Genomic DNA, 25,471 nt, shown 5'->3' with positions numbered 1-25,471 from the left:
TTTTGGGGTGAACTAACCCTTTAAGGGAGAAACCAACACAGTCTCGATGTGAAATCGTCAGAATTTGTACGACTTTTTAAAATTTGGCTAATTCGTATGATATTGTGCGACTGAACTCATTTGAATTCGCTTTCACTACAGCCAATGATGTCACTAGACATAATTTCCATCTAATACATGACAGATACTTACTTCTGTCACACACAATAGCTTCCTGTCATGTTTACACACTCTACTGATTGGTTAAGTTTACATAAGGGGTTTGGGTAAGGGCATTATATTAATAAGTATGTGCTTAATGCCTCGTGCGTGGAACTTGCGCTTAATTCCGCATCAGACATCTGGACTGGAAAAGTGATGAAGTCGTACAAGTGTATATGACCAACATTGTGCGAGACCATGTAATAGCCAACTCATATATTATGTATGACTTTTAATGAGATCCGGTAGGAGAAAGGCATCATGATGAGTGTATGAATTGCGTGCGACTATAAACGAGGAAATTCCGGCGAAGTGTTTTAGAAACTAAATTATGGTAATGTGATTTATTTTTTGATGACGTATTCAGTAAAGTAATCTGATTACAATGTTAAAGATATAATAATTTGTAGTGGATTACTTTTCCGAGTAAATGACCACGAAAAGGGAATATAATTTATTTTATTGTTAACCGCAATAAATAGTTTTTCTATGAACTTCTCAGATTTGCGCAAACTCATTATCAACCCATTAAATACGCCTTTAAGATAGAAAATGGCAGACAAAAAATATTTTTACGATAAAACACATCTCCGCTTTATACATCCTGCAAAACTTGATCCACCGATCGTCGCACAATGCTGCGCGTGCATGTGTTCGGGCGTGATCGCGCCCACAGTCTGGACTGCCCGTCTGGTCAGACAGTCTGTAAACCGGGAAGGGAATAGGAGGGGCAACGGGCGAGTATTGGGGATGCCACAGGAATGATCCGTTAACCCGCATAGCCCACATCCGTATTTATGGATTAACTCATGTAGTATCTCCTCATACATTGGCGCTTATGCAGTGTAGTCAATCATATTTGTTGTTTTCATCATCGTTGAAGTCGCCTAAATGTTCCTGTTCTTTTCACTCTATACGCGGAGCACATGCTGGTGAGTTGAAACATTGTTACGATGCACTACTGTTTGTATTAGGCGGGGAGTGGTGGAGCTGGGCTTTTATGTTATACCGCATTTTCCTGGATGAATGCTGCATTGTTGCGGTATTAGTAAATAACAGACGTAGCATGATAAGCAGAAGGTACACCGAGTACCCAGAGCAACAATCCACCATGAATAACTTGCAGTTAATGAGTGATACAAAATTATACATTGGCGGGAAGGTTGGGTGTTTGTTGATTAATATCGAGTTTTAACGGAATAGTAAAACAGCCCGTGAAGAGAGAACGATAGTCCAGAAAGAGAGGACGGGAAGTGATGCCCTTCCTCTCAAATTGCCTTCTCATGTTCGCCCAGACTTCGTCGTTACGGCTTTCACCATGTCGCTTTTACCTGTCTGTCTGCATTTTAAAATGGAAACGGACTCCTCCTCCTCCCGTAATATAACGTGGCTCGTGTCCTGGCACGTTGAATGAACAAAGGGAAACTGACATCACGCTACAGGGAAAGTGGAACATAAAGCAAAATTACATGTTTGGGTCGACACAGTGTTGAAAGACTGTTTGGAATGGGAACATAAAGCAAAATCACATATTTGGGTCGAACACAGTGTTGAAAGACTGTTGAGATGCTGCGTATGTGTTGTTGTTTTCAAAGACCCCTGTAAACAAAGTTTTACGGTCGCGTGAGCAAATGATGACAGTGATGCAAGACAAGTCTTTTGTTGTAGGAGCCTTTGTATTTGGAACGCTTCCCAAACGTTCCAATAGGTGGCGCCCGTTCAATTCTGTTGCTGAGGAACACATGGAGGATGAATAACGTAAACAAGCACATCGATCTTTGCTTTAAAGGCATAGTACACCTAAAATGAATCCTTTACTCACCCTCGTGCCATCCCAAATGTGCATGACTTTCTTTCTTCTGCTGAACACAAACAAAGATTTTAGAAGAATATCTCAGCTATGTTGTCCACACAATGCAAGTGAATGGTGACCAGAACTTTGAAGCTCCAAAAAGGACATAAATGCAGCATAAAAGGACCATATTTTACAAAATATAAGCCATTTTTTTTTAATTGTCTGAAAGGTCCTGCGATTTATATACATAATTTATATGTTACTGATGTCGGCTGGTCAAACACAAATGCACCAAAGAGACGGTAGAAGCATTTTAAAGGTGCCAATTCAGAATATTTTTCCTTTACAAAGTACTTTATGCAACCAGTTTAAATATTTAGTCCGTCATAACACTATTGTTATCGGAATAAACTCTAGACCGCTGTCAAACGCAACTCCTCACATGTCCAGAAAATGATGTTTCATCTCACAGTAAAAACATTCAGTCAGTGAACCGGAAAATTCATAAATTGCAAAGAGGGTTGCAAATATGTGAAATATCCACAGTCGCTGACGTTAATGAATGAGTATAATACAACAGGCATATTGTTTTACTCACACTGACTAAAAGACATTTATTTGTGCACAGCATAGATTTACAGATGTTATAAACGGATGTGGCTTACTTGTCACATTTCTTTCATGAAACATAAAGAAAATATGAGACTTACACATGATTATTTAAAGCAAATTCTCCTATTTAAAACAAGTCCAAAAATACTGTGATACGATGTGTAGGTTCTGAGGTACTGTAATCTTCACAGAACACAACTGACATCTAAAGCAGTGAAGGGAAGTCTGGCGGCTGCCCCCGGGACCTAGTGCCTGCCGCATGCACCCTCTGTTATTGCGACTTATAGACAGATGCGACTTATCTGTGTTTGTATTTTTTGCAATTTTGACCTTGTGCGATTTATATATGGAAAATAAGGTAATCCATTTGACTCCAGTGGTTAAATCTTTAGAAGCTATATGATTGATGTGGGTGAGAAACATATCAGTATTTAAGCCATTTATTACTTGTAAACTTCCACATTCTTCTTTTGTTTATGGTAATTTGCATTCTTTGTGCATATCGCCACCTACTGGGCAGGGAGAGAAATTTATAATAAAAAAGTATTTAAACATTGATCTGCTTCTCACCCACACCTACTATATCTCTACTGTGGACATGGATGGAACCACTGGAGTCGTTTGGATTACTTTTATGCTGCCTTTGTTATTTTTTTGCTCTAAAGTTCTGGTCACCATTCACTTGCATTGTATGGACCAACAAAGCTGAGATATTCTTAAATCTTTGTTTGTGTTCTGCAGAAGAAAGAAAGTCTTGCACATCTGGGATGGCATGAGGGTGAGTAAATGACGAGAACATTTTAATTTTTGGGTGAACAATCACTTTAAACTCAGCTAAATTAAATGAAGCAAGGATTGGGTGATTCTTCAGCAGAGTAATAGTAAAAAAGGAATCTTAAATATTGCCAGAGTTTAGACTAATATTCATGTAGTTCCCTTTTATTAAAGGGTTATAACATGACCTTATATCTGTGCACTGTTTACTAAATATACTTGCAGTTGAGAGTTGTGAAATTTAAGGATATGTATAAGATGTGAACTACAATGTACTTTCATTTGGTGTATTTTCCTATGTTTTTCTGCTATTAGAAGGATCAGAGATGTTCTGAATGAAAGGTGGATCTGGCAGATTTCAATAACAATGCTGGAGAACTTGACCGGAGATCACATTGATCGACCTGCACTGAGATCATCCACATTCAGCTTCTTTGACCTGTTCACTCTTCCACATTACCTTCACATGGATGGGAGCAGTCATCCATTCAGGAGGTAAATCTGCATCATGTCTTGAATGGACATGTCTGGGCTGGGATTTTATTGTTACTATCATTAAAATAATAGTTGGGTCTCAACACTTATTGAAATGAGTTGGCAAGATTTTAACACATTAAACACAAAACACAGGAAGTTGAAATTACATGTCAAGTAGTGATAACAGTGCCCTGCAGTAGGACAAGTGGAAATGATGTGACACAAATGTTTTAAGTTACACTATTAAGTTATTCATAAATACATTAAAAATACAATTAACACATAACAATGACTTGAATACACATCTTAACATGTTTTTAATTACTGACTTCAAAGTAATTTCGCTATTTTTCGGGGGTTACAGTATAAAAAAATACTGTGGAGAACAGGGCGTGGCCGAGCGAAGACGATGCGGAGCGAAGCCGAGATGGACACCTGGGGCGACTTATCTCTCGCAGCTGTTGCTGATTACGGTGTTAGTGGGCGAGAGATAAAGCCGCAGCCAGAGCCGCAATAGTGAGAGAGACGGGGAGAGAGAGAAGCACGTAGCAGAGTTGACGTGTGCATTCTGCGTTGGGCTGAAAAGCCAACAGTGAGAGAGATGCACAGAGCTGTGTGTGTGGGTCAAGGATTGTGTGCTGAAAATACATTTCACTGAAACGTGTTTTTAATAAATGTCTTGCGTTTGGATGTTTACCCGACTCCCGCTTCCTCCTTCATAAAAAAGGCAGAAGTCTGCCAAATTGGTGCAGACTTTGCCCTGGACTTTGGAGGACGAAAGATGCGCTGTCATTGAGTTCTCTCCACTGGCTGAAGATCGGAGGCAGTCCAGCTTGCTAAGGACTGTTTGGCAGCATATTCGGAGACCGGCGAGCCCCGTTCTCTTTCTCTCGCTCTCTCTCTCTCTCTCTCTCTCTCTCTCTCTCTCTCTGATATTCTTTACTTAAAAATAAAACTTCGTAAAAAACTTTTTCTAAGTTAATTATTAAGTTGTATACTAATGTATTCAAGGTGCAAGGAAAGTATTTTAATACCTTTTATCTGATGGTTACAGCATGACATTTATAAATCAATTTGTTTTGTTGAAAATGCTATAAATGTTTTTCAGAACATTCAAAACATTTTGTTGTACACAAAAATTAAATTTCTTCAAACATGACGTGTGTTTTAAAAAAGATTTGTAAAAGATATCTAATTTTTATGACCTCAAACAACCTTACTTTTCATTGACCTAGATTGATACTGTAAATAAGACCCAGTCACCTTAAACTTAATCTAAAACTATTTTAAACAGCATTTTTCAAGTTCTTGTATAATTTTGATGTTTTTTATGACCTCATATTAATTGAGAGACTACGTGGAATATTTGTGTCTATAAGAATGTACTTGATGTACCTATGATTTAAAAGTATTTTTTTAAATGGTGAAAATAAATGTTGACCAGTTACAGCACCTAAAATATTCATTTTCCCTAATTCATTCATGTAAATTTCAATCTAAACTCTTTGTTGAAAAAAAAGTTGATGTCCATGTTGTTTGTCAACTACAGGCATACTCCCATCCTGCTATACATACTCATATCCTGATATTTGTTTGTGCATTCCTGTGGTACCATTGTAACATTTACCCCAAATCAGTCATTTTTAGAAATATTCACACAATGCGTGACATTCCTCAATTTACTACATGTTGAAGGACCCACAAATCTATTTAGCATCGATATGACGCTATGGGAGACAAAACATGGATTACTCAGTTCCAGGGACTGTGACAGATTAATCAATAGGAATGTAAATTCAATGAGAGCAGACCAGTGGGAAATGGATCAGATCTTTCCAGGCCAAAGTCAACAGAGTACAATCAACCCAGCAGTTGATGCATGTTTACAAAATAATGGATTTTAAGTTTAAATTTTAAGATGAAAGCTAGATTTCTACATTTTCTATAAAATAAAAATCTCCACCCTGATGAGTGAATGTTGTGGGTGTCGCTAGGGCAATGCAGTTGCTAAGGTGTTCTGAGTGGTTGCTAGGGTGTTCTAGGTGGTTACTTGGAGGTTACTTATTGGCCCAAGTCTCTATAATGCTCTGGTTTATAAATGTGGCTCAGGTTGCAACTTCAAGTAAATCTATGAGATTATCCACGCATTAAGTTTGATTGCTTGGAAAAGTGATAGCACACTTTTACTCATGTCCGTAGCACAGACAGTGTACGATGAGTTACAAACCTTTTTTGTAAAAAAAAAAAAGTTATATACTTAGGTTCAGGGCTTTCGAAACAGCATGATCAAAAGGGAAATTGACATGTTGCTTCACTCCCACCTCTAAAGCGTAGATGTGCCCATATGTTTAACCAGCTTCCAACTTTAAGAAAACTAAGCCATATTCAGAACTTTGCACTACCCAAATGCCAGTTAATCGCTATTTTTTTGGTGCCATGCCAGTTAATCGCTATTTTATTAGTATGTCAAAAGCTGTTTGGAAGCAGTGTATCCTCTTCTGAGAATTTAGTTATCAGTGTGGAGCAGTAAGAAGCCTCTTCTCCAATTACATTACATTTCAGTGCACTGTCACTGCTCTGCTATCCAGTGCATCTCTTTCGGTTTAAAACTCAGCTCCCTTGCATTGGAGAGTGAAAGAAAGAGAGATTTGGTTTTGTGTTGCACAACTATTAAACGAGAACGTTTTGTTTTTGTGGTCATGTGTGTGTTAGAGAGAGAGCCAGAGTGCGGAAAGGACTGGAATAAACTGTTAGGTGGAAGGAAATTGGTTTCTCAACAATAAAACGATAGTGTCCTCCACTTTTGCTACTCTGGCTACATCTCTGTTGTTAATGTGACTATATTAACTCCTCCCTTTCTTTCACTCTGTATTACAGTTCTTGACTAACTGTACCGTGTCTCTTATTCCCCTGTTTAAAACCATGAGGACTCTGTACCGGTTGAAGTTAGTGAGTTCTCCAAATCTGAGTCAACTGGGGAAAAATGAAAAGGCTTCATTGGAAGAGAGAGGATCGGGCCCTAATGCCATATGGAACAGGTTGGTGCGTGTGTTGTGTGTTCAGTGCATGTCTATAAGGGTCATGAACTGAGCAAGACGTCTTTTGTCATTTAATATCTGCACACTTCTTTGCAGCATTCACAACGCAGTTATTGCTGTCTTCCAAAAGAAAGGGTTGTCGGACAACGAACTCTTTACACTTAATGAAGGTGTAAGGTAAAACAGCATGAAATGTATTGTTTGAGTAGATACAGATCTTATGTTTGTTTATGAAAAGATTGCTGTGGGCAGGATTGTGAATTATTTAGTTCTCTATAAGCATTGTGTAGAATGTAAACATCGATAGTTGTGGTCTGGTGTCTTTCTCATTATCTGCACAAAACAACCGAGAGAGGATGGAGAGCCTCTGTTATTATGTAACTATTGCAAGAATTAAAAATTGTGAAAGAAAAGTGTTCCAACTAATTTGGTGAATCTTACAAACCAAATCTGGGTCATATTTCTCTGCAAAAAAGAGAGAGAGTTTAGTGCATAATTAAAAAAAATAGTAAATAAAATACATAAAACATAAAATATTTAGTTTTGTTAATGTTATTTTGTTAAAGATTATTCAATTCAAGTTGATGGAATTTTGTTACAATTATTTTTTAGTGATGTTTTTGTGAAATCTTTATTTTAAAGCAAAATTCCCTAATTCTTCAAACTGCCATATTACTCTGTATATATTATGATTGCTCCTTTTAAATATTTTTTATTGTGTCTTAAAAATTTTGCTATGTTTTATTTTATCAGGCAACTATTGAAAACAGAGCTGGGCTCATTTTTCACAGAATACCTTCAGGTGAGACATCTAGAAAAATTTTCATCCAGTGTTTTTTAGAAAAAATTCAGTAAAAAATATATTAAATTAATTTCCTGATCTTTTCCCCATTCTCAGAATCAACTACTGACTAAAGGGATGGTTATTTTACGGGACAAAATAAGGTTTTATGAAGGTATACCCAATGCATTTTCTTGTAGCATTCTGCTTTTTGTTTTTGTTCTTTTTTTCTTTTTATTTTTTTTATAGTCTTTATACAAGTTTTCACCAATTTACAAAACTTTCATGCAGTATATACAGTTGAAGTCAGAAGTTCACATACACCGTAGCCAAATACATTTAATCTCAGTTTTTCGACATTTAATCAGTTAGGATCATTACGTTATTTTAGGAATGTGAAATGTCAGAATAATAGTAGAGAGAATTATTTATTGAAATAAAAAAAGCTGAAGCTTTTATTTCTTTCATCACATACCCAGTGGGTCAGAAGTTTACATACACTTTGTAAGTATTTGGTGCATTGCCTTTAAATTGTTTAACTTGGGTCAAACCTTTTGTGTAGCCTTCCACAATCTTCTCAAAGTAAGTTGCTGTAATTTTGGCCCATTCCTCAAGACAGAACTGGTTTAACCGAGTAAGGTTTGTTGGCCTCCTTGTTCGCACACGCTTTTTCAGTTCTGCCCACAAATGTTCTATCAGATTGAGATGAGGGCTTTGTGAAGGCCACTCTAATACCTTGGCTTTGTTGTCCTTAAGCCATTTTGCCACAACTTTGGTGGTATGCTTGGGGTCATTGTCCATTTGGAAGACCAATTTGCGACCAAGCTTTAACTGCCTGGCTGATGTCTTGAGATGTTGCTTCAATATATCCACATAATTTTCCTTCCTCATGATGCCATCTATTTTGTAAAGTGCACCAGTTCCTCATGCAGCAATGTACCCCACAACATGATGCTGCCACACCCATGCTTCACAGTTTGGATGGTGTTCTTCGGCTTGCAAGCCTCACCCTTTTTCCTCAAAACTTATTGATGGTCATTATAGCCAAACAGTTCAAATTTGATTTCATCAGACCAGAGGACATTTCTCCAAAAAGTCAGATCTTTGTCCCCATGTGCCCTTGCAAACTGTAGTCTGGCTTTTTTATGGTGGTTTTTGGAGCAGTGGCTTCCTTGCTGAGCAGCCTTTCAGGTTATTTCGATATATGACTCATTTTACTGTGGATATAGATACTTGTCTATCTGTTACCTCCTGCATCTTCACAAGGTCCTTTGCTGTTGTTTTGGGATTGATTTGCACATTTTACACCAAACTACGTTCATCTCTAGGAGACAGAATGCATCTCCTTCCTGAGCAGTATGATGGCTGCATGTCCCATGGTGTTTATACTTGTTTGTACAGATGAACGTGGTACCTTCAGACAATTGGGAATTTTGGCTTGGTCTTGGCTGATTTCTTTTGATTTTCTCATGATGTCAAGCAAAGAGGCACTGAGTTTTAAAGTAGACCTTAAAAAACACTCACAGGTACACCTCCAATTCAGTGTGCCTCCTATCAGAAGCTAGCTGGCTAATTGTCTAAAGGCTTGACATGATTTTCTGGAATTTTCCAACCTGCTTAAAGGCACAGTTAACTAAGTGTGTGTAAACTTCTGACCCACTGGAATTGTGGTGTAGTCAATTAAATGTGAAACGATCTGTCAGTAAACAATTGCTGTAAAAAGTACTTGTGTCATGCAACTTCCTTTGCTTAGTAGATGTCCTAAGCAACTTGCCAAATCTATAGTTTGCTAATATTAAATCTGTAGAGTGGTTAAAAAAATGTGTTTTAATGACTTCAACTTAAGTGTATGTAAACTTCTCACTTCAACTGTATATACTGTATATAACACATTATTACCCTTCTACAAACTGGTTTTCTCTGGCTGAAAATAGGTCAAAAATTATTGGACTCTTTGGCTGAGACTTGGGACTTCTTCTTTTGTGATGTTCTCAATATGCTTCAAGCCATCTTTCACCCTGTCCAGGTACTGTTCTTTCAGACTATGAAATAATGTGTCAGACATCTATCCATAAGCACGTAATTACAATTGTCTGCACAAATGAAAGCAGTGTTGTCTGAAGGTGTTTGCATATTGATGATACCTCAGGGGAAGGAGCCATCAGTGCGGCAGCTGGCTCTGCTGCACTTTCGAAACACCATTACCCTTAACGTGAAGCTGGAAGAGGCTCTGTCCAGACCACGAGCTCGTGTCCCCCCCTCCATTGTCCAGATGCTTTTGGTGTTACAGGTACACAGGGATTGGGAGTGGGTCTGTATCACTGTCTGTATTCCCAGTTCAAAAAACAGTTAGATCATATGAAAGCTACACCCATACTGTCATGAGTTGCACCTAAAAATTACAGGTAATTTCCAGATGATTTCAGGAACTGTGTCATGTTGAGTGAAACAATAATCATAAGTCTTGTGTGTCTCAAATAAAATGACTATAATTAGTATTTCAGAAGGGATAGCGTGTTGAAGTAAGTCCCAAATTCACAAACTGTTCTTGAGAAAAAAAAATCTTCTTAACCATTTTCTTCTTGTTTTCTGAATTAAGGAAAAAATTTTATATATTTTATATTTTATATTCCCTAAAAAACTTCCAAAGAAAGTTATCTTTTTTTCTTAAAATAGTTCTTCAGAATTAGTTTTATCTTAAAGTTAAAATAACCTCACAGTTAATCTGTAAAGGTAAGATGTTTAATTCATTTACTGGGTTGTTTTAAATGTCGCAATGGGCTGTTTATGTAGAAATGGGTTTTTAGACGAAAACATGTTTTTTGACTGGTTTTTGTTTTATGATATTTTCATTTTGAGCTTTCACACCATGTAAATGTCATCACGTAATTCAAACAATAAATGTAGTTTTCATGCTAATTAATTAAAATGGATGGACTGCATAGCACTCTTTCCACTATCTTTAGAGTCTATAGAAACATACAGCATTTACATTAAAACAATGGTTAATAGATAGATACATTTATCATTATGATTTACCAGTGTTGGGGTATTGAATTTGTTGTATTAGACAGGCATCCTCATGAGCAGGCAAGTAAAATCAGACAATGTCAAAGCATGTCATTTAAGAATAAAAAGTGATAGTTCACCCAAAAATGTAAATTCTCTCATCATTTACTCACCCTCATGCCATTCCAGATGTGTGTGAGTGACTTTCTTCTGCTGAACACAAACAAAGATTTTTAAGAAAAAAGTCTCAGCTCAGTTGGTCTTTACAATGCAAGTGAATGGTGGCCAAATCTTTGAAGCTCCAAAAAGCTGCACGTGTTTTTGCGTTGATGCGTTTCATCAGTTGCACAAAAACAAATATACATGCACATCATGAATGACAGGAGAACGTTGTGGGACACAGAATAGGTGAGGTGCCTTTTATGTACTGCACATGCATGAATGAGTGTGCTACTAGCTGTGTCCTCAAAAAATATATTTTCTAAGCATCAGATATAGTCGTCTTCTCCTGGACATGTACAACTGCTGAATTACGGCGTGCGACACACAGAGGCGCATGTGTCATTAACTCTAGTGCGCATAATGACATAAAAGTAATAGAAAATACACACAAATATAGAGACCTGCGTTTGAGATGATGCAAGTTGATGATGAAAAAGCATAGAAAATCATATGTGAGTCTGAAACCAGACCAACACTGTGGGGGGCGCCAGGAACAGTCGCACTTGGTTTCTGACCGCAGAAAATTTGCCCAGTGTGAAAACCACCTTAAAGTAATCCATACGACTCCAGTGGTTTAATCTATGTCTTCAGAAGTGATATGATAGGTGTGGGTGAAAAACAGATACATATGTATGTCATTTTTTACTATAAATTCTCCTCCCTGCCCAGTAGGTGGCGAAATGTACAAATAATTCAAATCGCCAAAAACAACAGTAGAAGAATGTGAAAGTGTAGATTTATAGTAAAAATGGTTTAAATATTTATCTTTTACTTTCCCACACCTATCATATCACTTCTGAAGATTAAATCACTGCAGTCGTATGGATTATTTTTGTGCTGACTTTTACTATTCACTTGCATTGTAGGGAACTACAGAGCTTTGTTTGTGTTCAGCAGAATAAAGAAAGTCTTACACATCTGAGTAAATGATGAGAGAATTTTTATTTTACTATCTTTTACTATATTTACTATCCTTGATGTTCTTAATAAAATATTTAAGAACTTCTTGGGAATGTTTCAAGAATTGCACTTAAGAACATTCTGACAAACTTGTTATTATTTATCCTAAGAACTTATGAGAACATTTTCGTGAATCTGACCACTAATTTGAAAAAAAAAAAAGGATACCTGCAATTGTTTGCTCAAGGATCTATTTCTACTTGATCTAACTCATAAAAACGTATTTTTCTGGTATAACCTAATTTGTCAGGTAGATTTAGTCAGATTAAATAACTTTTTGACTTGAATAAAACCTTTTATTTAGATTTTTCTACATGAAGCACATTTTTTAGGTTACCTGAGAATTTTTTGGAGAGCATGGAGATTTCTGGGAATTTTAAAATAGTGTTTTACAGAACTGGAAAACTAAAGAAATTAATACAATCTTAAAAGTCATGGACATTTCTATAATGAAAATGTGTTTTTAGTTCTGCTCTGCTCTAAAACATTTCATCAGCTAGAAATTGCTCTTGTGTAGAGTAAAATGTTCTCACAAGAAGCCATTGTTATGCCAGATAGGCATAAAAATTGTATGGCTTTTAAAGTGAACTTTTCAATGATCCAATGTCGAACCAGTTTTTCGGAGTGATTCATTAGCGATTCAATTGAATCCAAAAGATTTTATCTAGTAATCACAAACGACTAGAAAGATCTTGGAAATTCAATTGTAGGAACACTGTAAAAAGTAATCTTCATGTTTCACAGGGGGTTCATGAATCTAAAGGTGTGAGTGAAGAATACCTGAAGTTGGAGTCTCTCATTCAGAAAGTTGTGTCTCCATACCTGGGCACACTTGGATTGCGATCTCATGAGTGCGGTGCCTCACTTTGCTCCTGTGTTACTGGTGAGAGATAAAAGTTGATGATTTTGGAACAAAAATGGTGTCAATGTTTAGATTCCAGATTTTAAAGTACAAGTTCCCCCAAAAATGAAAATTCTGTCATCATTTACTCCGGTTCGTTCCAACCTGTTGTTATTTTCTCTCTTCCGTGAATCACAAAATATGGTGTTTCATAGCAGAATTTCCAACTACTTTTTGCTATACAACGAAAAAAGATGGTTATATGAGAAAGTTCCCTGTTGACCTCTCTCATCAACAAGGTGTTTCCATCCGCAGAACTGTCGCTCACTGGATATTTTTTTGTTTTTGGCACCATTATGAATAAATTCTAGAGACTGTATTGTGTGAAAATCCCATAAGATCAGCAGTTACAGAAATACTCAAACCAGCCCATCTGACACCAACAATCATCCATGGGATTATCTAATCAGCCAATCATGTGGTAGCAGTGCAGTGCAACTGTTGATCTCCTGGGATTTTCACATACATCAGTTTTTATAATTTACTCCGAATGCTGCCAAAAACAAAAAAACATCCAGTAAGTGGCAGTTCTGCAGATGGAAATGCCTTGTTGATGAGAGAGGTCAACAGAGAATGGCCAGACTGGTCTACTGTAACTCAGATAACTGCTCTGTACGATTGTGGTGAGAAGAATATAATATCAGAATGCTATTCTGAGATGCAGGTTGGCGCTGTTTTGGCGGCACGAGGGGGGCCTACACAATATTAGGCAGGTGGTTTTAATGTTGTAGCTGATCGATGTGTACAGCCAAAATGGGAAAAAGCACCATACAAGTTATCCATACGACTCTTGCATTATATTCTAGGCCTTCTAAAGCCATACAATATCTCTGTGTGTGGAACTGACTGAAATTTAAGCCATTATTCACTGATAATATCTCATCCGCCAATGCTCTCAAATCTTATTCGGTCATGTGTTCATTTCAGTTTTGGCATCATTTCAAAGAAAAAAATAATAGTCTTGGAACTACATGAGGTTGAGTCAAAATTTTGAACTTGATATGTATTTTAACCTTCCTATTGCTTTCGGGTCATTTTTGAACCTGTAGAGGTAAATCATAATTTTTCTTCAATAACATAATTATTATTATTTATTTTTATTTTTCAGATTTTTATAAGAAATTATTTAAGAGATATATTATTTTTTATAGAATTGTTACATCTTATCCTGGGCATCAATTGTGGCTTTACAGATTATGCAGATATTTTCACACATTATGAGTTTACTTACATTTAGCCTCTTTCCCATACTCTCACACACACGTTTTTGTCTCAAAATGGGACTGCATCTTGTTTACAAACATGCACACACATACACAGAACTTACAAAACAAACATATCAAATAAACTATATCAAATAAAATTGAATTGAATTGAATCAAAGAGAAAATGCCTAAAGGGAGGTGTGGCAAGAGCAAAAGCACACATAGTCTGAATAAGGGTTGAAGGAAGAAAAGTCCACGTTCTCTTACGAGAGGTTCTCTCGTATTGCGTAAGCTAGCTTACGCTACGGGAAAGATTCATCTTTTCTGAGATATTGAAGCCAAAAAATTATCCTTAATTTTGTATCATTTGTCAACGCAGTGCAGCAACTGCAGACCTTGGCCGGGCTAGCTAGCGAGCTCATTGGTTGCTCTCGCGGCAACTGCTGCAGCCTATAGAGCGAACTTGCGTGAACTCGCGCCCAATGAGAGCGCCGCGCGCTCACTGTCCCAAAGCCTGGCAGAATGGGCATGGCTAGGGTGCATATAAGCGCGGTTAAGTAGGCTGGAACCCTGATTTTCATCTCTTCAGCGAAGCTCTTCGCATCTCTGAAACTGCATGAAGCGGCGTCGCCGTTCGAGGGGCATCAAGCAAGCTTGGACAGCGCTTCGAAGAAGCCGGCGCCGCCACCTTCAGCCATCCTGCGAGCTACGCCATCCGGCGACGTATCCTTTCAAAAGCAAACCCGAAGCCGCCCGCGCTTCTGTTTCGCCAGCGCCAGAAGCGCCCGCTCCCAAAGGCTGCGGAACCGGGTTTAGAAGCGACTGTCTCGCCGGAGCCTCTCCCTCGAGCATCGCGTTCACCCTCCCGCCCCGGGGCCGCGCAGTTGCCGCCCGGCGGCCGCACTGCGGCCACCTCGGAGGCGAGGCGGAGGACAAGGGCTGCTGTTCCATCATGGCTTCGGACAGCGAGTGGTCACAAGCCTCCTCATCGGCCCAGGAATCCAGCAGGACCAGCGCCGGGTCGAAGGGGAACTGATCGCCTCCTCACACAGGCCGTCGACCGCCTCGGGCTCAGTGGTCACCGCCCCTGAGCAGGCTCCCAACAGACTCGGCGGCTGCTTTCTTCATAGCCGTCACCGCGTGGCGCCAGCGGCCGGGCCGCTCCCTTCCTGCCGGAACTCCACGCCGAGCTCTCTAAATCGTGGAACGCGCCTCTCTCGGCCAGGATTCGATCCCACGTCTCCACCTCTCTCGCTTCAGTGGATGGCGCCGCCGAGAAGGGCTACTCTTCCATCCCCCCCGGTCGAGGATTCGGTAGCAGCACACCTTTGCCCACCCTCCGCGAGATGGCGGTCTAAGCCAGTGCTCCCATCTAAGGCCTGCAGAACTACATCCGCCTGTGTTGGCCGCGCCTATTCCGCCGCCGGCCAAGCCGCATCTGCTCTGCATTCCATGGCCATCTTGCAGATCCTCCAAGCGGACCTTCTTCGGGAATGGGATGAGAAAGGCAGGCACCCAGAGGCTGTTACAGATCTAAGGAGCGCGACGGACCTCGCCCTTCGCGCCACCAAAGCTGCAGCTTAAGCCCTAGGGAAGTGCATGGCCTCGCTGACTGTAACCGAGAGACACCTGTGGCTAACGCTAGCCGACATGGGAGAAGCTGAGCGTTCCACGTTCCTCAACGCGCCGCTCTATCCGTCCGGTCTCTTCGGTTCCGCGGTAAGTGGCATTGTTGACCGTTTTTCGGAAGCCCAGAAAGCCACCCAAGCCATGAATCTCTTCCTGCCTCGCCGCGCTAGCTCCTCTGCAGGCCGCCCACGTAACCAGCCTCCAGCACGAGAATCTTCACAGTGCCCAGCTCAACAAAGCCAGACTTTCCAGCGTCGACAGGGCGGCCGCCCCAGATCGCGCTCAGACAGCCGCCGCAGGCCAGCAAACACCTCTCTATGTGTAAGTCCCGTGCCCGTGACTATGCTCGAGCATCACTTAACAGATGTGACTCTTTCCCCATTCATCTCAATCGGGAAGTCACTCACAGAACAGCATGTCCCTGCTGTCTGCGAGCAGTCATGCATAAGCACAATAAGCGCGCTCACACATTCTGTTCAGCCCGCTGTGTACGGCAATCAGGGCGACTCGGCCATTCACCCTCTAGCGTTACGCTTCAAAGCTTGGGAAGCTATCCCAGGGATATGCAAATGTGTGTTAAGCACAATAAAACAGGGCTATTTGCTACAGTTCGATCGCCGCCCTCCCCGCTTCAGGGCGCGGCTCCAAACTACTGTGAACACGGAAGCAGCCTGCATGCTTCGTTCAGAAATAGCAAACCTTCTGTGCAAAAGGGCCATAGAGAGAGTGCCGCCTTCACTGAGCGAGTCGGGGTTTTACAGCCGTTATTTTCTTGTCCCCAAGAAAGACGGCGGCCTCAGACCAATATTAGATCTCAGGGTTTTGAACAAGGTGCTTGCAAAAAGACCGTTCAAAATGCTTACAATCAGGAAACTCCTCGCGCATGTGCGCCAGGGGGACTGGTTTATTTCTCTATTACTGTGCGCGCTCTGAAAAATTTCAGAGAGTGTTAGGTTACATGGCCTCAGCCGCAGCAGTACTTCAGCTGGGTTTACTGTGCATGCGCCCGCTTCAGCATTGGATAAACACCCGCGTCTCGCCGGGCGTGGGCCACAGGCCGCCAGCCGATCAGAGTGACTCAGACCTGTATATCAGCTCTGCAGCCTTGGGCGGTGGCGAATGGTATCATCGGGGAGTGGCGATGGGAGCTGTATCTCGCCGAAAAGTCATCTCGACAGACGCGTCCAACACGGGTTGGAGCGCGGTCTCGCGAGGGCTTCGCTGGTTTTCGGCCTATGGTCAGTTCAGGAAAAGCTCCTTCACATAAATTGTCTGGAAATGATAGCGGTCGAGTGCGGCTCTCATGCGCTTCCTCCGGTCATTCAGGGTCACCACGTCCTGGTCCGTTCGGACAACAGATCTGTGGTATCCTATCTAAACCGTCAGGGCGGTGTCAGATCCAGGAACCTCTTCCATCTGACAAAGCGCATACTAAGTTGGTCCCAGGGCCACCTGCGCTCGCTGAGGGCGACGCGCGTGCCAGGCCACCTGAGCGGCGGCCCAGACAGACTGTCCAGAGACAATGTTCCCCCAGGGGAATGGTCCCTGCATGCTCAAACAGTCCAGAAATTATGGCAAATATTCGGCAGAGCAGAGATAGACCTCTTAGCGTCAGAAGAGAACTCTCACTGCCCAGTATTTTTTCAGCGAGGCGCAGCTGGCCCAGGACTGGCCCAACCGCCCGCTTTACGCCTTCCCTCCTGTCTCGCTATTGCCACAGGTAATACAGAGGATCAGGAAGCAGCGTCACTCGGTGCTCCTCATAGCCCGCCCTGGGAGAATCAGACATGGTTCCCGGAGCTTACGCAGCTGTCACTGACAGCCCGTGGCCCATCCCAGTGAGAGCAGATCTCCTCTCTCAAGCTCGCGACACGATCTGGCATCCCCACCCAGAGCTGGGCGCTGCGCATGGGTGCTCAACGACTCCGTCGCTTTGCCAGGAGTAATGAACACTATCATACACGCTAGAGCCCCTTCCACGAGAAGACTCTATGCGTCCAAATGGTCGGTGTTTTCAAAATGGTGCACTGACAGAGACCTGGACCCACGGACATGTGGGGTGTCGTCACTGCTCGTGTTTTTACAAGAGCTGTTGGATAAGGGCAGATCCCCATCCACGCTCAAAGTGTATGCGTGGCGGCCGTCGCGGCGTTCAGCTGAACCCCTGCACGGCCAGTCACGGGAAAAAGCGAGCTGGTCATCCACTTCCTCAGGGAGCTAGAAGGATGAACCCCCGCGCCCCATCGGTTCCTATCTGGGATCTTTCTGTAGTTCTCGAAGCTATGAATGCCCCCCCTTTCGAACCGCTTGAATCCGTGGATTTGAAATACCTTTCACTCAAAACCGTTTTTCTGACTGCCCTGTCATCAGTTAAACAAGTGGGAGACCTTCACGCGCTGTCTGTCAGCGCTGCGTGTATGGAGTTTGGACCAAGTGACTCCAAGGTCATTTTAAAGCCTAGACACGGCTATGTCCCCAAGGTGATCGGTACTCCTTTCAGAGCACAGATTATTTCCCTATCGGCTCTGCCAGCATCCGATAGCGAACGCGACACAAATCTCCTTTGCCCAGTCAGAGCACTGAGATTTTATACTGCGCGCTCCGCCTCTTTCAGGCAGCTGAGCAGCTTTTCGTTTAGTTCGGAGGCGCACCAAGGGTCTCGCCACCTCGAAACAGACACTGTCTAGATGGATAGTGGACGCTATTGCTGCCGCGTACGCGTCGAAAGACCTGCCATGCCCGTTAGGCATTAGGGCTCACTCCACCAGAGGCATGGCCTCCTCGTGGGCATGGTCCAGCGGGATTTCCATTTAGGACATATGTGTGGCAGCGGGCTGGGCTTCCCCTTCCACCTTTGTCAGATTTTACAATCTGGAAGTGCCCGCTCTGCAGGCAAAACTACTAGCGGTTTAATACGCTACAGCTCCCCTGGTGAGCTGCACTAATGGGACACATTCCACACAGACCGGCACCGCCACTCTGTTTTTCCCTTCCCACTATGTGCTTATGTATCACACACACACTGACCGCACTCTTGCCGGCCAAATATTATTTCCCCACTCACAAGGGCTCCCCGGGTCCCCCACCCCCTGGGGCTCATGCAGTGGATGCTTGGCGCGCACGGCGTTGACAATGGGTTCCCGTAGCGTAAGCTAGCTTACGCAATACTGAGAGAACCTCTCGTAAGAGAACGTCTCGGTTACCTACGTAACCTCGGTTCTCTCTAGATGAGGGAGCAGTATTACGTAGCTGGCCGTGCTTTCGCGCCACGGCGATTTTCAGCTTCATTCAATGAAAACCAGGGTTCCAGCCTACGAACTGCGCTTATATGCACCCTAGCCACGCCCATTCTGGCGGGCTTTGGGACAGTGAGCGTGGCGCCTCTCATTGGTAGCGAGTTCACGCAAGTTCGTCTATAGGCTGCAGCAGTTGCCGCAGAGCAACCAATGAGCTCGCTAGCTAGCCCGCTCAAGGTCTGCAGTTGCTGCACTGCGTTGACAAATGATACAAAATTAAGGATAATTTTTTGGCTTCAATATCTCAGAAAAGATTAATCTTTCCCGTAGCGTAAGCTAGCTTACGCAATACTCGTTCCCTCATCTAGAGAGAACCGAGGTTACGTAGGTAACCGAGATGTTTTACTTTGCTGCCCTCCACAGACTGATCTGATAATGAACCAGCTTGCAGCATACTCGCACACTAAAGAAGCCCTAGTATGCTTTTTGGGATTTTCCTTTTCCTTTAGTGTGTAATATAGCTGTTCATGTAAAAGATCTGCAAAGTTATAAATAACAAAGTCCACGGAAAAGCGAGTTACTCTCTCCAACAGAAAACACGGCTCCTGAACTGCCTGAAACACCTGGTTTGCAGTCCAGCCATTACTTCAGTGACATAGCTACATCACTATGTAACACATTTGCATAATGCCTGCCTAATGCCCGGGAGCTGAAATTCGGTTATGTAATGGTCGTTGCATTTCCGACACACTTTCTAAGCAGTTGACCAGTCACAACAGACTGGGCCAGCTGACCAATCAGAGCAGACTGGGCTTTTCAGAAAGGGGGGCTTTAAAGAGACAGGAGCTAAAACAGAGCGTTTCAGTCAGAGGATGAAAAGAGGTGCTGCATCAATGTACAGTATGAGAAAAAGTATGTGTTTTTTTAACATTAAAGCATGTAAACCTATTCTAGTAGACCCCGACCATAAAATTATGAACATGTTAATGAGCATAATATGGGCTCTTTAATATGGGATCAAAATCCCTTCAAAAGTATTGCGGTCATGGATACAAAAATAATAAGCGCAAAAATAAATAACAAGCACAGATAAAAAAATAACAAACATGAATAAAATATATAAACACATTTAAAATATGCTGCAAAAGAAACAACAGAAAAATTAAAGCAAAGTCATTAGAATTGCAAACAAAATCAAGTTTCCCTTTGTTATAATACAGTTTTTTGTGCTCTGACAATTTTGCTCATATTTTCATTTTTTTACACACGCTGTATTTTTCTTTGCTTTTGTTTACAGGTTCTGCACTTGGTTTTCCAAAATTGCAAGTAGAGTTTCATGTAAATTGTGTCCCCATTGGTGGTTCACTAGTGGGGTGGGGTGGGGTGGTGGGGGTCCTTTTCTCCCCAATTCCAAATGTGCTCCAAGTCGTCATGGTGGCATAGTGACTCACCTCAATCCGGGTGGTGGAGGACGAATCTCAGTTGCCTCTATGTCTGAGACAATCAATCCACGCATCTTATCATGTGGCTTGTTTAGTGTGTTACTGCGGAGACATAGCATGTGTGGAGGCTTCAAGCTATTCTCTGCGGCATCCATGCAAAACTCACCACGTCCCCCACCGAGAGTGAGAAACACGTTATAGCGTCCACAAGGAGGTTACCCCATGTGACTCTACCCACCCTCGCAACCGGGCCAATTGGTTGCTTAGGAAGCCTGACTGGAGTCACTCAGCACTCCGTGGATTCGAACTTGTGACTCTAGGGGTGGTAGTCAAGGTCATTACTTGCTGAGATACCCAGGCCCCCCGGTCCACTAGTTCTTGATCGACAGCTCCTCTTCTAGCCAATCATTCGAAGAGGGGAGGTGACGTCACTCCAATGCAACTCTGCTGCTCAATCGTGAATCACATTGAGTTCTGAACTCGTGACTACATTGGTACAGCTAGTTAATACATGCATCAAACATCCACACCAACCCAGCCATGTTTTGTTTTAGATATGCAGCCAATAACCTGATAAACAAGTCTTAAATAATGTCTAAACTAAAGACTCTGCTAACTAAATTCAGCTGACTCGATACATGTGTTAACGGACTATGATAATGGCCTACTCAGACAACACATTGTTTCCTAGAGCTGGCAGAAAATATTCAAAACAGACACAAGCAGCATATCTATCAACCACAAATGACAAAGTTATATTCAATTACCTGTGATTGTACAGGATTTGCCAACTGACGGTTATCCATCTTCATCTACCATTGTGCGATTGAGCAGCGGAGTCGCATTGGAGTGATGTCACCTCCCCTCTTCGAATGATTGGCTAGAAGAGGAGCTGTCGATCAAGAACTAGTGGACCAATGGGGATGCAAATGCCCCCTAAATTTACATGAAACTCTACTTGCAAGTTTTGGAAAACCAAGCACAGAACTTGGAAACAAAAAGCAAAGAGAAATACAGCGTAAGCGTGCAAAAAAAAAATGAAAATATGAGCAAAATTGTCAGAGAGCACCAAAAACAGTATTATAACCAAGGAAAACTTGATTTTGTTTGTAATTTTTATGACTTTGCTTTAATTTTTCTGTTGTTTTTTTGCAGCATGTTTTAAATGTGTTTCCATATTTTTGATTCATGCTTGTTATTTTTTGATCTGCGCTAATTATTTTGATCTGGGCTAGTTGTTTTGATCTGCGCATTTTATTTATTTTTGCGCTTATTATTTTTTGATTCATGCTTAATATTTTTGGATCCGTGACCGTAATACTTTTGACGGGATTTTGACCCCATACTTCAACATTCAGCTGTTCATGCAATAAGCAGAAAATGTTTTGTTTAAAACCTTGTATACTAGAACATACAGTATGTTTGATGTTGTTTGGTTGGGGAAAAAATATTTTGCTGTGTATTTTTTGACTACTGAGTTGTTTTTCAGCAGTAATGAGTAATTAATTAATATGGAAGTTAATAGGAGAATCACTAGAAATTCTCACTTTAAATATTTATGTAGATTTAAAGGTGCACTCAGCGATTACTGAGAAACACTGTTGATATTTGAACTCAACTGCCAAAACAAACACCCCCCTCCCTTTAGTGCTCCTTTGGAAGCTCCTCCCCCCAAATTCACATGGCTCCTAGCCCTCGTGATTATATACTTATTATAATCCTTCTTTTTTAGTTTATATTTGTCTGACCTTTTTCTCTTGGTTTGTTTCTCAGCCATTTGTCCTCCTTGGAGTTTAGAAAGTTCACATCAGCCAGATTTGCTGTCGCTCTTCAAATGAATTTCCCTCTCGCCCCCACACTCCCCCATCCTGTTCACACGCAAAAACCACCCCCTGTTGCTGATTGGCCGGTGTAGAGTTGTGATCCATTTAGTTTATTTCCCCATTAACTGAGCCAGGACTGTGTGCAAATACTAGTTTTTTTTTTTTTTCCAGCCCACCCACTGATTGGACAGCTTGCAGATTGTGAGGAGATATTTGCAGAATTTGACAAAAGTGTATTGGATTAGAATTACTGAGTGTATCTTTAATGCAATGTTATATTCAAATGAAATTTTAAATAAACCTTGATACATATCTTCACATGTATTACAGTGGTTTAGCTGTAGTTAATGTATATTTTGAAATGTTAAATAATTCCCAAAAATATTTAATAAAAAACCATGACATCATTCATAATAACATTTTATATTTTTCAGTTAACATGCCAAAAATATTAATATTTTTACATGTATGAACAGCTAAGAAGTTACCAATGAGCTGCAATTTTGTTTTTAATGAAAACAATTGGTTTATGAATGTTTTATAAGCTTAAAATTCCACTGGGTCAAAACTGACCCGCAAATGCAAAAGGTGTATGCAGATTTTTAACGCAATAGGAGGGATAAATGCATCAGAACTGTTTTTTTTCCAGTAGAAAAGCAGTATACAATAACTGATTCCTTAAAAATCTTTCCAGAGAGGCGTTTGCAGTATTGCTGGTCCAAGTCTGCAGACCTGCCCTCCAGTAACCCGGTAGTACGCTCCAAAAGTTACAACATCCCCATGCTGACCCCTGTAGCTGAGTATGACTCTGAGGTCAGCTCTGTGGGCAGTGTAGGCATCCGCCGTCACTCTGCTTGCGATGTCACTTCCTGCTTAGAGCAGCAGGGCTATTCCGCCCTGTCTGTTGGAATAGAGACAAACTCAACGCCCCGACTCTCCCTCGATCATGACATCACCTTGTCTGGTGTGATGCGAGGGGCAACCGGACAGCCCCCTCTCATTTCACCTTCCGTCTTCATCCACACTTCTGCAGGGTGTCTTCATTCAGCAAACCCCCAGATTGCTTCATCTGATGTGGACAAGGCCGTTTCCACGCCTCCTACCTGCTCGTCCAGTCCAGAGACAATTGTGATGCAGGGTTTGGATTCCCTGGAATCCGATCCCGATGGAGTATTTATTGACTTTTCTCATTGTCGCTCTGATTCGTTTGGAACCAGCAGGAAAACTAGCTGATGTATCAACTGCTGTGAAGAAGTCCAGTTCAGTTAAAAGAAATCAAATCACAGCACTTTAAGTGATGATAATGAGCTACCACTGTTTTCCACTAATATCTGTGAAATTGTGAAGTAGCTACCAGTAGTAAGTTGTGTATTTTTAAAACTGGAATTTCATTTGAGCTTTGCTCAAAGCCCAGGGCTCTTTTATGGACATAACACAAATGGGAAAGGACTCGATTTGAAGATAATGGGATTGTTTTCATAATGTTCCAAACCTGTGGATGTATTTTTGAAGTTTTTTTACATAGTTTTTCATAGGAAATTGTGAAAATAGCAATGGGCTCCCTTTTATTTAATACACATTTGTACCATCTCTCATTTTATGTTTAGGTGAGCTATAACGTGTTATGAGATGACAGTAGCACCTGTAGAAATCAATTTTATTATTGTCACTCATAAACTCATGCACTTTTATTGTCATAGGGCTTTAAAAATGTGTTGCATTTAGTGCTTTCTAAAATATTGCCAACTTAACCTGCACTCCTCATGGTATGAAATGAAAATATGACATGGTCTATTAATTTGTGACAATTAGCTACTGCTAATGACACATTTTTTTTGTGCAGAATATTGTACATCCTGAACATGCTATGTTTGTTTGTGCAGCTTGTTGCTTTTTGAATGTGATAGAAATGAGCTGCCAGAGAGTTAACCGTGTTTGCTAATTGAAGCTAAGATTGTTATGATATATACCCATATTTAGTGACTGTAGTTTGAAAAATAGTATAGATACAGAAAGAAGATTTAAGATGTGATTTATTTTCTTCTGCAGAACACAAATTAAGATTTTTAGAAGAATATCTAAGCTCTGGTGGTCCTCACAAAGTGAATGGTGGCCAAAACATAAAAGAAATCCATAAGACTCCAGTGTTTTAAACAATGTCTTCAGAAGCAATATGATAGGTGTGACTGAGAAAAAAATAAATATTTAAGTCCTTTTTAACTAGGAATTGTCCTCCCTGCCCAGTAGGTGGCGATATCCAACAGAATATCAATTGCCAAAAGCAAAAGAAGAAAGTGAAAATGGAGATTTATAGTAAAATAAGGACTTAAATATTGATCTGTTTCTCACCCATGTCTATCAAATCTCTTCTGAAGACATTGATTTAACCACTGGAGTCTTATGGATTGCTTTTATGCTGCCTTTATATGCCTTTTGGTGCTTCAAAGTTTTGGTCGGCATTTACTTGCATTGTATGGACCTACAGAGCTGAAATATAAAATCTAAAAATCTTAATTTGTGTTCTGCAGAAAAACGAAAGTCATACACATCTGTGATGGCATGAGAGTGAGTAAAAGATAAGAGAATATTCATTTTTGGGAGAACTATCCCTTTAAGAAAATGTATTTAATAGTAATCTGATGATTTAGGGTGAGATTCTATTTGAAATTTAACAATTGATCAATTTAACAATGTTCTCCACAATTGTTGCAACTATGTTGGCTTTAAGAAGCCATTTTATATTAGGGTGGTTTTTATACAAAAATCTAAATTTATTTAATCAATTTTATTAAAAAAAAAACTTGCAAAAAAGGTTTAGAACCGTAATAACCAGATAATGATAAGGTGGAAACATTTTCTGGTACTGCTTGATCTGGTACTGCCTTATTTCTTTAGGAGGATACAACTAAGAGTTCATTTAATAGGTCAAAACCATTGAACATAACTGTATATTTTACAAGGCCAGAATATGTAGTTCATTAAAAAGGGATGCATTAGATCCATTGTATCAAATTGTACAGGTACTTTAGGAAGTTTTTTATTATGTCTTTTGTTTCTTATTTCTATGTATGGAAGCTTTTTTACCTTAGTTATAAAGCTGAACAGTTTCTCTGTAGTTTTATAGAAAGAATTGCAGCATCTCTTGCATAGATTTTTACACAAGCAACATTTTTAGACATGTATAATAGGTTTACAGTGGTACTCTTTAATAACTTGCACTGTCATTTTTTAAGTCTGTGCTATGTTTCATACTGAATTTGTTAGCTTTCATGTGTGCTGCTGTGAACAACCTCAACAAGACCGAATTTGTAGTAAAATACTTGTATGCTTCGTGTGTGTGTGTGTATGTGTGTGTGTGTGTGTGTG

General features: G+C 40.8%; 1 protein-coding gene across 2 annotated transcripts; it reads left to right on the top strand.

Annotated features, from left to right (window-relative positions):
• Positions 1-902: 902 nt before the first annotated feature.
• LOC127640747 (proline-rich protein 5-like) lies at positions 903-25,471 on the top strand. 2 transcript variants are annotated; one of them, XM_052123469.1, is made up of 10 exons: positions 903-1,133; positions 3,698-3,877; positions 6,787-6,897; positions 6,994-7,074; positions 7,651-7,699; positions 7,796-7,853; positions 9,613-9,704; positions 9,828-9,968; positions 12,614-12,752; positions 22,800-25,470. In XM_052123469.1, the coding sequence occupies exons 2-10, from the start codon at positions 3,750-3,752 to the stop codon at positions 23,336-23,338; spliced, it is 1,338 nt and encodes a 445-aa protein (XP_051979429.1). In that variant the 5' UTR covers positions 903-1,133; positions 3,698-3,749; the 3' UTR covers positions 23,339-25,470. The 2 variants fall into 2 exon arrangements, with proteins under 2 accessions (XP_051979429.1, XP_051979430.1); XM_052123470.1 differs by lacking the exons at positions 903-1,133; positions 3,698-3,877 and having other exon boundaries at positions 6,782-6,897; positions 22,800-25,471.

This window comes from Xyrauchen texanus, chromosome 49 (assembly GCF_025860055.1).
Source record: "Xyrauchen texanus isolate HMW12.3.18 chromosome 49, RBS_HiC_50CHRs, whole genome shotgun sequence".
In the NCBI taxonomy this organism is placed as follows: Eukaryota; Metazoa; Chordata; class Actinopteri; order Cypriniformes; family Catostomidae; genus Xyrauchen; species Xyrauchen texanus.
Note: the sequence above shows the minus strand (reverse complement) of the source record. Positions and strands in the feature narration are given on the sequence as shown.

Excerpts from the sequence above, each read along its gene's own strand:
- LOC127640747 (XM_052123469.1), top strand. The coding sequence starts at position 3,750 with ATGCTGGAGAACTTGACCGGAGATCACATTGATCGACCTGCACTGAGA. Across the intron at positions 9,705-9,827 it reads CCATCTTTCACCCTGTCCAG|GGGAAGGAGCCATCAGTGCG; the intron begins GTACTGTTCTTT and ends ATGATACCTCAG. Across the intron at positions 12,753-22,799 it reads ACTTTGCTCCTGTGTTACTG|AGAGGCGTTTGCAGTATTGC; the intron begins GTGAGAGATAAA and ends AAATCTTTCCAG.